The 14,493-nt window shown below is 32.0% G+C and overlaps 1 protein-coding gene across 1 annotated transcript in view; it reads right to left on the minus strand.

Annotated features, from left to right (window-relative positions):
• The window catches only part of LOC114327201 (O-acyltransferase like protein), a 308,829-nt gene that overhangs the window by 92,246 nt on the left and 202,090 nt on the right, over positions 1 to 14,493 (minus strand). The window contains exon 2 of the mRNA XM_028275735.2: positions 2,263 to 2,424. Coding sequence (XP_028131536.1) covers positions 2,263 to 2,424 — 162 coding nt within the window. The remainder of the gene's footprint in view (positions 1 to 2,262; positions 2,425 to 14,493) is intronic.

The raw sequence follows: 14,493 nt of genomic DNA on the forward strand, positions 1-14,493 counted from the left end.
TCGACATCCGGATCAACTGTTACCCAAAAAATCGTGTTCTACGGGTCAAGAAATACATAAAAATCTTGGGTAAGTCCATCTAAGTAAAGGAGCCCGTAGCACCCCCTCCTGGCCACAGGACTATAATTTGTTTATAAGCCAAAAAATTGTTTATAACTTTAAAACATTGCTGAGGCTGCTTAAACAATCCGATTTTAATTCTGTAAAGTGCATTAGATAGGTGGAGTGCTTCTTTATATGTAAAAAAATTGACAAATCTTTGTATGTTCTAGTTTTTGTTGTGCAAGATTTTAAAAAATTTTAATTTTTTAAAAAAGTTATGATTGCAAAATTATTATTCAAAATCTACGTTTTTACGTTTTTTGAATCATTCCAAACAGAAAAGGTCTCTGGTGACTTTTATCTAACGTTGATAGTTTTTGACATATAAACGATTAAAAATTTTAAAATTGCGAAATCGACCATTTTAACCCTCATAAACTATATGAAAATTTGAAAATTTCAATGTTGCTAAGGTAGGTAGATACTCTTTAAACATCGACTGATGAAATCCCGAAGAGTTTCTTGTAATACAATATCGAAAACCCCTTTGTTTTTTAATTGCTAATTAAGTGGGCCCCACACTATTTTCAACCGTGTTGCATGCAGATGTAATCGGAAAACATTTGAAGTTTAAAAAAATTGTTTAAAAAATTTTTTGACCCATTTTTGACTCTGGCAACACCGAAATTTGTTAATAGGGAACCTTTTCAAGCAAGATGGTGAAGAAAAAAATTGAATTAGAATATTTTTCCGCACATTTATTTAAGCATATTATATACATGCAACGGTTGAAAATAGTGTCGCGTCCGCTTGATTATCAATTAAAAAACAAAGGGGCTTTCCATATTGTATTGCAAAAAAATCTTCGGAATTTCATCAATAGATGTTTAGAGAATATCTAGCTGCCTTCGCAACATTGAAATTTTCAGCTTTTTATATAGTTTATGGGGGCTAAAAATGGCCAATTTCGCAATTTTTAAATTTTTAATCGCTTATATGTCAAAAACTGTCAACTTTAGAGAAAAGTCACTAAAGACCTTTTCTATTTGGAATTATCCAAAAAACCTAAAAAACTTTGTTCGATGTAAAAAAAAACAATTTTAGGAAAAAAACCAAAAGAAAAACATTAAAATAATTTTTGACCCATTTTTGGACCTGGCAACATGCCACTTTGTCAAAAGGGGGTCCTTTTTGAGTAAGATTGTGCAAAAATCCGAATCAGAATATTTTTCCTAGCGGATGCGCAGTGGCTTTCTGGACTAAGAGGATATGGATATTCACGAGAGGATTTAATGGAGAAATTTTAAATAACTTTTGCAGACGATATAATAATAATGACAGATAACAATGATTTTTACAGTACGTAATGCAACATCTAAATATATACTGTCATGAATAATGACTGAAGATAAATTTGAAGAAAACTAAATGCATGATCATAACTAAATCAACAGATGCAAACATCCAACTGGTTCTTGAGAGCGTGGATATCTACAAATTATTGGATACAAATAATGTAAACCAAAGAAAGGAAATCAAGGCACTTATTGAAAAAGCGCGTACATGATTAATTGAACTTTAAAATATTATAATATAAAGTTAGAGCTACGCTTAAGGACACTTCGGTGTTACGTGTTCTCTACTGTTCTTTATCATTTGTAAACGTGGTCTAAGACAAATTCTTATACCTAAATATATTGTTGGTGGGCTTTGAGTTTTATTTTTACAGTAGCATATCATGGATCGAAAGAGTGTTAAACCTGAAGTAGTTAGAAAGATAGGAAATGAAACGAAAAAATGATAAACTGTTGACGACAAAAATTTTAGTACTTAGGACAAGTGATAAGAGGGCAAAAATACAAATTATTACAACTCAATATGTAACGACAAATTATATTACAACTCAATATGTAACGCCAAAGACAAAGAATATTCTTAACACATCTTAAAAAATCGCCTTAAGATGGCTTAAGAACCTGAGGGAATGGTTGTAATGCAGTAGTACTATTTAGAGCAGCGCGGCAGTCAACAAGATACATATAGTGGTATATACTAATCAAGATATTAATTTATAATGACCAATTCGTCATTATTAACTGAAAAAATAGCAGCGGGGAGAGGATGCAGCCCTGTCTCAGACCCATGTATATCAGAGACATTGTATGGAAATAATATGTAGATAAAATGCAGGAGATTAACATTAATGTTAATTTAACTTACTTTTTAAAGCGTACTCTTGAAAATCTCGTAAATCGAGAACATATTTCTCACTCTGTCTACGGCATTCTTTACTAACTCCTTCAATGTTACTGAGGTCAAATGGAGGTAAGGAAGAGAATAATATACTGGAGAGTCGATCTGTGGTAGATCTGTATTCAGTATCTGAAAGAGAAACCATAAAGTTAAGAATCAGAAGTCTGTAGTAAACAAAATTAAAATAAATTCCATGTGACATTATATTAATATTAATAAATAAAATTTGTGTCCCAAGACATTTTAATTCTCTGATGTTTGGGAAAAAGGGCTTAAGTCATAAAATCAAAGTTTACAGGGGCAATACTTGAATGTTTCAAAAATTGTTACAAATCGCACATGTTACCTTTAACCAACTTAGTAAAATAGTACCATTCAATGTACCATAATAAGATGATAGTTATATCAAGAAGACGATTTTCGTAGATTTTTAATATTTTAAATGCACTTAAGACGGTAAGACCCCATTTTAACAGTCCCCGTTTCAGCGGTTCTCGATTCCACCGACCCTTTTCAGCAGTCCCCGGTTCAGCGGTACCCATTTCAGCAGTCCCCGTTTCGGCGGTTCTCGATTCCACCGACCCTTTTCAGCAGTCTCTGGTTCAGCGGTACCCATTTCAGCAGTCCCCGTTTCAGCGGTTCTCGATTGCACCGACCCTTTTCAGCAGTCCCCGGTTCAGCGGTACCCATTTCAGCAGTCCCCGTTTCGGCGGTTCTCGATTCCACCGACCCTTTTCAGCAGTCCCCGGTTCAGCGGTACCCATTTCAGCAGTCCCCGTTTCAGCGGTTCTCGATTGCACCGACCCTTTTCAGCAGTCCCCGGTTCAGCGGTACCCATTTCAGCAGTCCCCGTTTCGGCGGTTCTCGATTCCACCGACCCGTTTCAGCGGCGTTTGGTTCTGCAGCATGCCGTTTGAGAGGCATCGTTCAGGAAAATGAGTAAAAACAGACTCTAAAAGTGTCTATGAGTTCTCTAAAACTGTCTCTTGGGGACAGTAGTTTTAACAATAAAAAATGAATTTTATAAAATAAACAATAAATTGTCACAAAATCACCCTATATAATATAGCTTTGAAATTGCATAAAAAGTAGGGTAATATAGTAAATATTATCTCTAATAGTAATTTATCTGGGGCATATAATGAGAGGTAGCAGATACAGGATGCTGTAGTTAATACTCAATGGAAAGATCGACGGAAAAAGAGGAATTGGTCGAAAGAAATATTCATGGCTCCGAAACCTTCGTCAATGGACTGGCTTATCAGCAGATCAATTGTTACATGCCGCACAAGATCGAGAACGATATCGGCAAATTGTTATGGAAGCTACCCACGCCTAAAAATTTGGGCACGGTACTTAAAGAAGAAGATAGTAAATAATTTGCAAAAAATTTTTTAGATTAATTCATGCAATAGTTTTTGTAAAATTGTAAAAGTTTTTCCTAGAGGCTAAATATTTATAACATTATTCTACATAAACCAATTTACTTAGGATGATTCTGCGGGTACCTATCGAAAGAGGGAGAGCGGGTTTATCAAATCAATTTGTTAGAAGTAAAAAAAATATTTTTTCTACTAGCATGTGGAAAATCACATTTTCCGCACCAAAAAAACAGTGAGTAAAATCCATTTTTTTTACAACCAGTACCCAAAAAGAGCTTTTATACGCCCCATTTTTAAAGTTCCTAATATTACACCAGTTTGTTGCACTTAAAACGGCTGTTTATAGTTAGAGTGACAAAATGTTAAAAGGCATTAAAAAATGCCACAGCGTTAACTTTATTTTACGGTTTCCATATGCGAACACAATTATTGATTAGTCCAGTTAGTCCACACCATACCGAAAATAAATTGTCAATACAAATACAAGTCACCTTTGACTTTGACAGCATATGAACTACACATGTTTTTACGTGTGTAAGTGACTTACAAAATAATAATAATTGTAAAATTCAATAACTTTTATAATAAATGTAATCAATTTACTTTTCAGGGATTTTCCATTATTTTAAAGGGTCCTTACTTTTTATTATTTCACTGCATATACAATCCATAAATTGGATTATAAAATGTAGATTCTTATATAAAATCTTTTCAGTTTTCACCTATTAATATTTGTAAACAATTGAAATATGACTTATTAAAAAACAAATGTTAACTTGATTTCTACTGGTCATATAAAATTATTTTTTTCTTTTTTAATATTTATTTTTTATTATATATTTATCTTAATAATATACTTTATTTAATAAAATTTACAGAATTCTTACGAAATAATTGTAAAATTCAATAAGTAAAAAAAATGTAATCAATTGATTTTTACATGATTTTCCATCATTTTAAAGGGTCACAACTTTTTATTATTGAAGTTATACTTCTTTACCGGCGATAGAGGGTGAATTTTTATATGTTAAAACCTATCAGCCCGGCGCATGCGCATTATAACTTTGTTCTGATTGGATGTTCAAATGACATGTCAAAAATTATTCCAAATGGCGGCTGTGGCACAGCTGTACACTAGGTTCGCTTTCAAGATGCAGTAGAAATAGAAATAAACAAATCAAGACACGTTAAATGCCACTAGAAGCACAACCAGATCATAATTTACAATATATATACATTGTACATTCCAAATCATGATTTCCAAAGTTTATACATTGTAAATTATGATTCGGAAGTGCTCCTAGTAGCATTTAACGTGTCTTGGTTTGTTTATTTTCTACTGCATCTTGAAAGCGAACCTAGTGTTGTTTGATTATTTATGGTTGTTGCGTTTTGAAATTTGTGTGAAAAGAAACAAAGTTAGTTAATAGTTATACTGCCTTTTTAAATAGTTTTCATATACCTATATTTTTGAACTTTTGGACTATTTTGGACAAGGAAAACTCATTCTAATTTGGTAAGTAGTTTTTATTATAATCATATTGTAATTAAACATGTGGATTAGGTTGGAATACATACATTTATTTTCTCAAGAATGGGGATTTTAGAGAGAAATCCCAAATTAGGTCCGATTTTTATTTTTAAATTATGATATTTTGGCGTAGATTTATTTATCTAGTAGGTATGTAATGCTTTGATTTACATACTTAATTTGATTACCAACAAAAGTTCTACCAATTTTCATCTAATATATTGTTTTCTTACTGTTTTGTTATTTAATATTTTCTTCCACAAAATTTAAACTACATAATTTAATTACATATATACTTAAAACAACTGTCAAACAGTAAAGCGTTCAGTTACCCTATTTTTCCACATGAGAAATAATGTGGGATTGGACGAGTGAGTCTAGGCTTCGATTACGAATCAAAGCGGCATGAAGTTCACGGGTTCGATTCCCGATGCAAGTTTTTATTTTTTTTATTTTTTTTTTTTTCATTTTATGATTGTAAGTATATTTGTTATATAATTTTGTTTTTCAGAGAATGCGTATTTAAAATTTTTGCCAAGAATTATTATCGTTCAGAAATAATTTTTTCTTTGTGGCATTTTTCAATGTGTTTGTGTGCGTTTTATTCTTTAATTTTTTTAAATTTTTGGTATTGTCTTAAAAATCACATAATATGTAGTAGAAGTATAACTTCTTACGTGCGTACAAAAGTACACACACATTCTTTTTTCACTGCATAGGCAGTTCATAAACTGGATCATAAAATGTAGGTTCTCATATACAATCTGTTCAATTTTCAGCTCTTAGTTTGTATGAACAACGGAAATATGCTAACTTGATTTCTGTTTGTCATATAAAATTATTTTTTCTTTTTTTATATGCATTTTTTCATCAGCTTTTCATTGAGCCTACATGCAAGCACGGATCATAAAAAATTTTTTAAGTTATTCTAATTGTTTATAAGCTAAAAATCAGGTCTTTTTCAAACAGTTTTTTTTATAACAGTTTCAATAAAATGTTAAAAATTTTTTAATACGTCTTAAAATTAAAGTCTCAAATAATCGACTGCGATATGCTAAAAAACTCACAGAGTCACTGTAGGGCAAGAACAGTTGTATAAACAATTGCTCTCTGGGATAAACAAATTGAATAACTTATAAACTATTTGGTCGATCTAAAGTCATTAAATTTTACGTCATTGTGCAAAAAAGAAATTTATTAATATTTATAATTTACTGCAAAAATGAGGGGTTTTTGCAATTATCTCGGTCAATTGTTTATATATGCTTACCACCAAATTAAAGAACTTTTTAAGATCTACATTTATTTGAAACATTTTTCTCTAAAATGTACAAGAAACGTTTTATAGTCAAAAAGGTGCTTTTTTTATTCTTTACAATTGTTTAAAAAAAAAGCAAAATCAGCTGTACGTCTTCACGGAATTATCATCAGTTATCCCTCATCTACCGTTTAAAACTTTGAAAACCCTGTAGGACATTTTTACGTGAAATCGATGATTTTTTCCCTATTAACTGGGGTATATACCAGATACTTAGATATTACCTGTATATTTTCAAACAAGAATAGGTTAAAATAATATCCTGCAATAAAACTAATTACTAATTACTTATCATTGTCATATTATTATTTTCTTATTGAGACCGCTCTATTGGGGACCGCGTTTATGGGGATCGCTGAATCGGGCACCGCTGAATCAGGGTACCGCTGAAACGGGGACCGCTGTATTGAGACCGCTCAATCGGGGACCGCGCTTATGGGGACCGCTGAATAGGGGTGAAACCCTTAAGACATATACAGGGTGTTAGTAAATAAGTATGAAAAATTTTAAGGGCTAATTCTACATGAAAAATTAATGCCAGTTTGCTCGAGAAACATATGTCCGCAATTGCTTAGTTTCGGAGATATGTGGTGTTGAAATTTTTATTTCAAACTGCCAATTTATTTATTGCTCTAAGACCAGTTGAGCTATGAACATGAAATTTGGTTAGTTTTAGGAGGTAGTTATTACAAATTTTATGACATACAATTAAGAATTTTGTATTCATCATTGGCGCGCCTACGGGCAATGGTCTGAATTATTTTAAAGAAAAAAATAGTACGCCAGTGAGATATTTCGAACTAGAGATTATTTTTAAATTCCACATCTAATTTATGATAAAAAACCTTTCTTGCCTTTTTTTCGTATGATGCACCGTTTTTATGCAGAAAAATAAAACATATTGGCGCATATTTTTCATTTCTGAATACATCATCAAGAGCTATCCAATATAATAATACTAAACTAGAACAATAACAGAAAATATTACTAATAAGATTTCAACTAGGTGCAAAGCTGCAAGAAATATTTAAAATGATCTCCTTTACAGGTAACAGAAGAATTTTATATTCATCATTGGCGCGCGTACGGGTAATGGTCTGAACTTTTTGAAGAAAAAAATAGTACGCTACTGAGATATGTCAAACTAAAAATCATTTTTGAATTCCTTGTTCAATTTACGACAAAAAATATTTATAGCCTTTTTTTCATATGCTGCGCCGTTTTTATGCAAAAAAATTAAACATCTTAACGTTTACAAAGTATTTGAACTAAGTTTCTATGCACATGGAAACTACCTCAAATACATACTTGGTAAGCGTTAAGATGTTTTATTTTTTTGAAGTTATACTTCTTTACCGGCGATAGAGGGTGATTTTTTTATATGTTAAAACCTATCAGCCCGGCGCATGCGCATTATAACTTTGTTCTGATTGGATGTTCAAATGACATGTCAAAAATTATCCGATATGGCAGCTGTGGTTTGGAGGTAAAGGTAAAGGTAAACAAATGTATAATATATTAGTTTTATTGTTGTGAGGACAGAAACAAAAAAGTTTATAATATTGTAGTGACTTTTAAATAGTTTTTAAAAGCAACAGGTACGTAATAATTGTTAATGTATCATGGGTATAAACCTACCTATTTGATCTGCCAAAATACATAGTATGTAATACTTTTATTTATATAATTTGATTACCATCAAAATTTCTATCAATATTACCTAATATATTGTTTATTTACTCTATGTTTTGTTGTATTTTTTCAATTCTAAATCATTTCAATTCAAAATTAAAATAATTTGATCAATTTTCAAAATATCAAAATATCACAAGTTTAATCCGTTTAGTTAGTCGATCTTCGTAAATAATGACACATACTGTCCGTGGCTAAGCGGAGAAGGCGAATGAATTCCAATACCAACCGCTCTTATCAGCGGTGGTTCGAGTCCCAATAGAAACTTTCTTTTTGGTTTTTTTTAATACATTTTATGATTGTAAGTATATTTATTATATAATTGTATTTTCAGAAAATACGTATTTAGTTAAAAACATTTTCGACAATTAATGTTCAGACATCATTTGTGGCTTGTTTAATGTGTTTGTGTGTGTTTTATCCTTTTATTATTTTAATTTTTGGCACTGTTCTAATAAAAATGTTTAAGAAGTAGTAAGTATAAATTAGTTTAATATTTAAACAAAATATAAATAAAAAGTATATTAATTTCGTTTAAATCATATAATAGAAGTATAACTTCTTGCGTGCGTACAAAGTACACACACATTCTTTTTTTTTGTATAAAAACGGCGCCTCGTATGAAAAAAAGGCAAGAAAGATTTTTTGTCGTAAATTGAACGAGGAATTCAAAAATGATTTTTAGTTTGATATATCTCAGTGGCGTACTATTTTTTTCTTCAAAAAATTCAGACCATTACCCGTACGCGCGCCAATGATGAATATAAAATTCTTCTGTTATCTGTAAAGGAGATCATTTTAAACATTTCTTGCAGCTTTGCACCTAGTTGAAATCTTATTAGTAATATTTTCTGTTATTGTTCTAGTTTAGTTGGATAGTTCTTGATGATGTATTAAGAAACGACAAATACGGGCCAAGATGTTTTATTTTTCTGCATAAAAATGGTGCATCATATGAAAAAAAGACAAGAAAGGTTTTTTATCATAAATTAGACGTGGAATTAAAAAATAATTTTTTATTTGAAATATCTCAGTGGCGTACTATTTTTTTCTTTAAAAAATTCAGACTATTGCCCGTAGGCGCGCCAATGATAATTACAAAATTATAAATTGTATGTCAAAAAGTTTGTAATAACTACCTCCTAAAACTCACCAAATTTCATTTTCATAGCTCAACTGGTCTTAACGAAATAAATAAATTGGCAGTTTGAAATAAAATTTTCAACACCCCGTATCTCCGAAACTAAGCATTTGCGGACATATGTTTATAAAGCAAACTGGTATTAATTTTTTAAGTAGAATTAGCCCTTAAAATTTTTCATACTTATTTACTAACATCCTGTAGATCTTACTATTTACTGACTTAAGATCTACTGACCGCAACTTTTCTATATTTTTGTGTATCCATCTATACCATTGAAAGTGATAGTCGGAGAGATGGAACCGGATTTTGTGCGTGATAAGTTATATGGAAAAACTATACGGGGATATGTTGAATTAGTTGTATACATGACTTTCACCAACGGCCGGAAACCAGAGTTGGGGACGAGGGTAGTTAGAAGGGGTCTAATTCGCGATTTTTATTATTTTTTTTACGCTCATGATCGAGATAGTTCAAGAAAAATTTGGGAATAAGTAGACCATGACATAACTAAGTAAAATCCCCAGGGGCAGAATCCAGAGTGGGGGACGAGGGTAGTTATAAAGGGTCAAACTCGCGGTTTTTATTGTTTTTTTTTGTGGCGCTCATGATCGAGATAGTGCAGCAAAATTAGGTAATAAGTAGGTCATGAAGCAACTAAGTAAAATCTCCAGGGAAGGAACCCTGCGTGGTCGTCAAAGGGGTAGGGCAGGGGTGAATATAAAAATTATAAGGGATTTTTTGTGACGTTCGTGATCGAAATAGTGAACCAAAATTTGGGAGAAAGTAGATCATGACCTAACTAAGCAAAATCTCAAAAGTAAACCAGATCTAGAAAATAAAATTGATTATTATAGCAACAGTCTTTCAAATCTCTGGATCTACTTCTTCGAGGTCGGGATTAATTTCCGGTATATTTAGGATATTTGGAAGATCCTTGTAAAATTGATGAAATGTTAGACTAATCAAATTAATGAGATCTAATAGATCTTTCTTTTTTTTTTTCTTTTGTGTGACTGCGACCTCTCCTTCTTAATGACATACGCTTAAAAGGTGTATCACATTTTAGAGATGTATTATAATCGAATTGACCGAATATCCGGTCATAAATCAACCATTGGCACTCACGCCATAAAAAATGCTCACCGCTGTTATTCTTGTGTTTTTGGACTAATGAACCGTTTAAAAGTTCTGGGAAGTCCAAAAATTCGTTCTGTTTCATTTCTACTCTTTTAAATTTATTATAAGTATAAGTATGCATCAGATACAAAATATTTGCGGATTTTGTCAATACAACTAAAAAAAAGTGCTGTGCTAGAAAATAGACAACTGTTTAGTAAGTAATTAAAATATAACTAATGTCAATATTATTATTTATATGTGTATAAACAATATTTTTATAAAAAACATTTACCTATTGATCAAACAACCGAAAATAAATTAAGATCAGCAAGGCTTGTGTCAATATAATATAATTATATATAATATATCAATATAATATATATATTATATATATATATATATATATATATATATATATATATATATATATATATATATATATATATATATATATATATATATATATATATATATATAATATATCAATATAATCAAAATACTCATAAACTACTTGAAAGAAACAAATATAGTTATTTGAGTCAGATAGGTGAGAATATAACAAAACTAATAAATTGAGGTAAAAATAAAATAAAAATCTGTGGCTAACGGACCCGCATCCAAGCCATTTTTTCACACACACACACACACACACAAGGCTTGTGTCAAGACATAAGCCTTCTGGATCATAGCAATTATTCTCCAATATATTCTCCAATTATTCTCCAATACAAGAGACGTAAATTGACTTAAGTCTTAGTGCCATACCATATTGAACAATCATGTTTGTGACCTTCACATCATAGTGAATTAATTTTGAATTATAATGTGGTAGACTTAAACCGTTTTTACCAATAAAAGCAGCTGATTTTTTGGTCCAGAAGGCATCAAAAAAAATGTTTTGGGGAATTATGACTTCAGCCCTTTTTCGCAAACATCAGAGAATTTTAAGTATCTAAAATAAGCATAAATCAAAAAAATATTGTTGTGAAACTATCTTTTTGTAGCATTTTAATATAATTTACTATCTTTGTGTGGACTTAACACTATTTTGGTTTAAAGTACGTTTATTTTGACGTTTCAATTTCCACTTCGTAAGTAGTTCTCAAAATAGAAATTTCAATTTGTATCAATGTAGCTTTTGTTTGAGACGGGAATAGCAATATTCATATACAGTGGAACTTCGATAAGTCGGATTAATCGGGACCGCGGCCTATCCGGGTTATCGAAAATTCGGGTTAGCCGGAGAATATGGTAAAAATTAATTAAATACAGTGCAGTTACAGATAAACTCCATTATAATTGCAAAAACATGAAATACATTATATGCACAGTACATCTAAATTACGTACAGTTTTATACAGTATTGTTCATTTCTTGCTAAAAAACTCAGTAAAATTGAAAAATGGTTGTCTTGCCAGATAAAAATCGGTCCGGGTTAGCCGGACTTCCGGGTTATCGGAGGCCGACTTATCGGGGTTCCACTGTACTGAAAGTAGTTTCGACAATCTGTTACAATAGCGACTAAAACACTCCCACTTATTTTGCCTGTGTTTCCTCCGCAGAACTGCCGTAAGGCATTACTTCACGACGGGAGGATCTAGCCTTTACTCCTCCTTCATGTTGTCGAAGTCAGTCTCTAACCGTCTCTATTTTCAGCTCGCCTCCTTTTAATGCGACGAATATCTTGGAGAACTGCCCACTGAAATCCCGCTGTTGTTTCTCGTAGTCGTCTCGTTTTAGATGTGTCAGGTCTTGTCTCCGCCGCGGCGCGCCGTGTATGTTAATATAGATCTAATTGCTGCTTTATAGATTCTTGCTTTCGTATCTTGTGTTAGGTGTTTTTTCTTCCAAATTCTGCCATTAAGAGATCCCGCCTCTTTACTTGCTTTTAAGCTTTGTTGTCGTACTTCCTCTTCAACATCTCCGTAACTGGTTATATCTATTCCCAGATATCTAAACATTGCTTCCTGCTTTATAACTTTCCCATCAATTTAGATTTTACATAGTCGTGGGTATTTAGATGTTGTCATACATTTGGTTTTTTCTGCTGATATTATCATAGTGTATTTCTTGGCTGCTGTATTGAAGATATGTGTTAATCTTTGGAGGTCGTCTTCTGTCTCGGCGATTAATTCGGCGTCATCTGCATAACATAATATTTGGATTTTTTTTGTTCCCCATTCTGTAACCATGACCTTTACGTTCTGCGTCTATTATTTCTTCCATTATTATATTAAAGAGCAGTGGGCTTAACTAGTCACTTTGTCTGACTCCACCTTGTACTGGTATAAACTGCGTTAGTTGTCCAATTTTATCTTTGCCTGTATTCGATTATGAAAGGAGATGTTTTCGATGGTTTGTATAATATTAATTGTGATGTTTCTTACATATAGTAAATGCCAGACATATTCGACTTGAATGCGATCGAAAGCCATTTTCAGGTCTATAAATCATATATATACTGGTTTATTGTACTCAATAGCCTTTTCTGTGATTTGTCTCAGTACAAATACGGCGTCTACGCAGGATCTTCCGGATCTGAATCCTTGTTGTTCATCTAATAAAGTTGTTATTTTATTGATTTTGTTGGTTAGGACTTTTGTGGCTTATAGAGCTTAATAGAGCTTAAGTGCGGTGTTCGGTAGATTTATACCTCTATAATTGTTGGAGTCTTCTTTGTCTCCTTTCTTGAACATTGGTATCATTATGCTGTTTCTCCATGCGTCTGGTATCTTGCAGTGCAATATTATTATTATTCTTCTCCGTATTTTAGAAGCTCGTTGGTTATTCCGTTTGGTCCTGGCGACTTTCTATTTTTGAGTGAATTTATGTCTATCTCTGCTTCCTGAAAACTGATTTCTATTTCGTGTCTTAATTCAGGTAGGTTATTGTTTTGATTGTTATTTTCCTTTCCTTTAAACAGTTCCGTCAAGTATCTTTCCCATTTGTTTGCTGGTATGTTATTACATTTCTTTAATTCTGCCATTTCTTTCCGTTGGTTTCTTATGAATCTTCATATTTGTTTTTGTGTTCTGTAGAAGTCGTTTTCCATCCTTTTTGTAAACTGTTCTTAGTGTTTTTTTTTCTTACTAATTGCTTTGTTTCATTTCGTATTCTTCTATAGAAGTCTCTGGATTCTGGAGTGTTTGATGTTTTGTACGTCATGTATGCCTCTCGCTTCTCTTTACATTTCTCTTTTATATTTTTTCTGAACCATGGTGTATTATTGTTGTTTCTTGTGTTCAGTATGACGTTGTGTTTTCTTAGAGCTTCTGTTGCTGCCTCTTCAATGTTTATTTTAATGTTCTCCCAGCTCGCGTTTATATCTTCGATGTCGTCTATTTGCTTCAGCTGTATCTTCTGTGCTAGCCTCCTTTGGTACATTTCTCTTGTAGAATCATTCCACAATAATTCTACATTGAATTTTGCCTTTGTGATTTCCTGTAGAAAATGTTTTGGTGTTACATAGTTTCATTCTTATTTTTTCTAGGACTAGTTTGTGTTCACTCACTGCGTCTGCTGAGTTTAAAGTTCAAATATCTAGAATCTGATTTGGGTGCATTTTTCTATTAGTGACTATAAAGTCAATCATATATTTGTGTCAGCTGGAGTTTTCAAACGTATTGAAGCTTATGGTCGAAAAATGTATTATTGATTCTCAGTTCGTTGAAAACACAGAGATTAGCCATGAGTTCTCCATTTGCGTTGACATGGTTTTCATTGAATCATTGTTTTACTCCTGGAACTATTTCACTTTCGATTCGTGCATTAAAATCACCCATAAAAATTAAGTGTTCCTCATGAGGTATGTTATCCAATATGGTTTGCAACTGTTCGTAGAATGCCTCTCGTTCCTCCTTAGGTTTGCAGTCCTCGGGGTCATAGATAGGTATGACATTTAATGTTTGATAGTCCATTTTGATGTTCATATGTATTATTCTTTCGGAGATGTAACGGCAGTTACTTATGTTATCTTTAAATTTTTATGGACAAGTATACCTACGCCTGCTCG

The sequence above is a fragment of the Diabrotica virgifera genome, chromosome 9, assembly GCF_917563875.1.
Source record: "Diabrotica virgifera virgifera chromosome 9, PGI_DIABVI_V3a".
NCBI lineage: Eukaryota > Metazoa > Arthropoda > Insecta > Coleoptera > Chrysomelidae > Diabrotica > Diabrotica virgifera.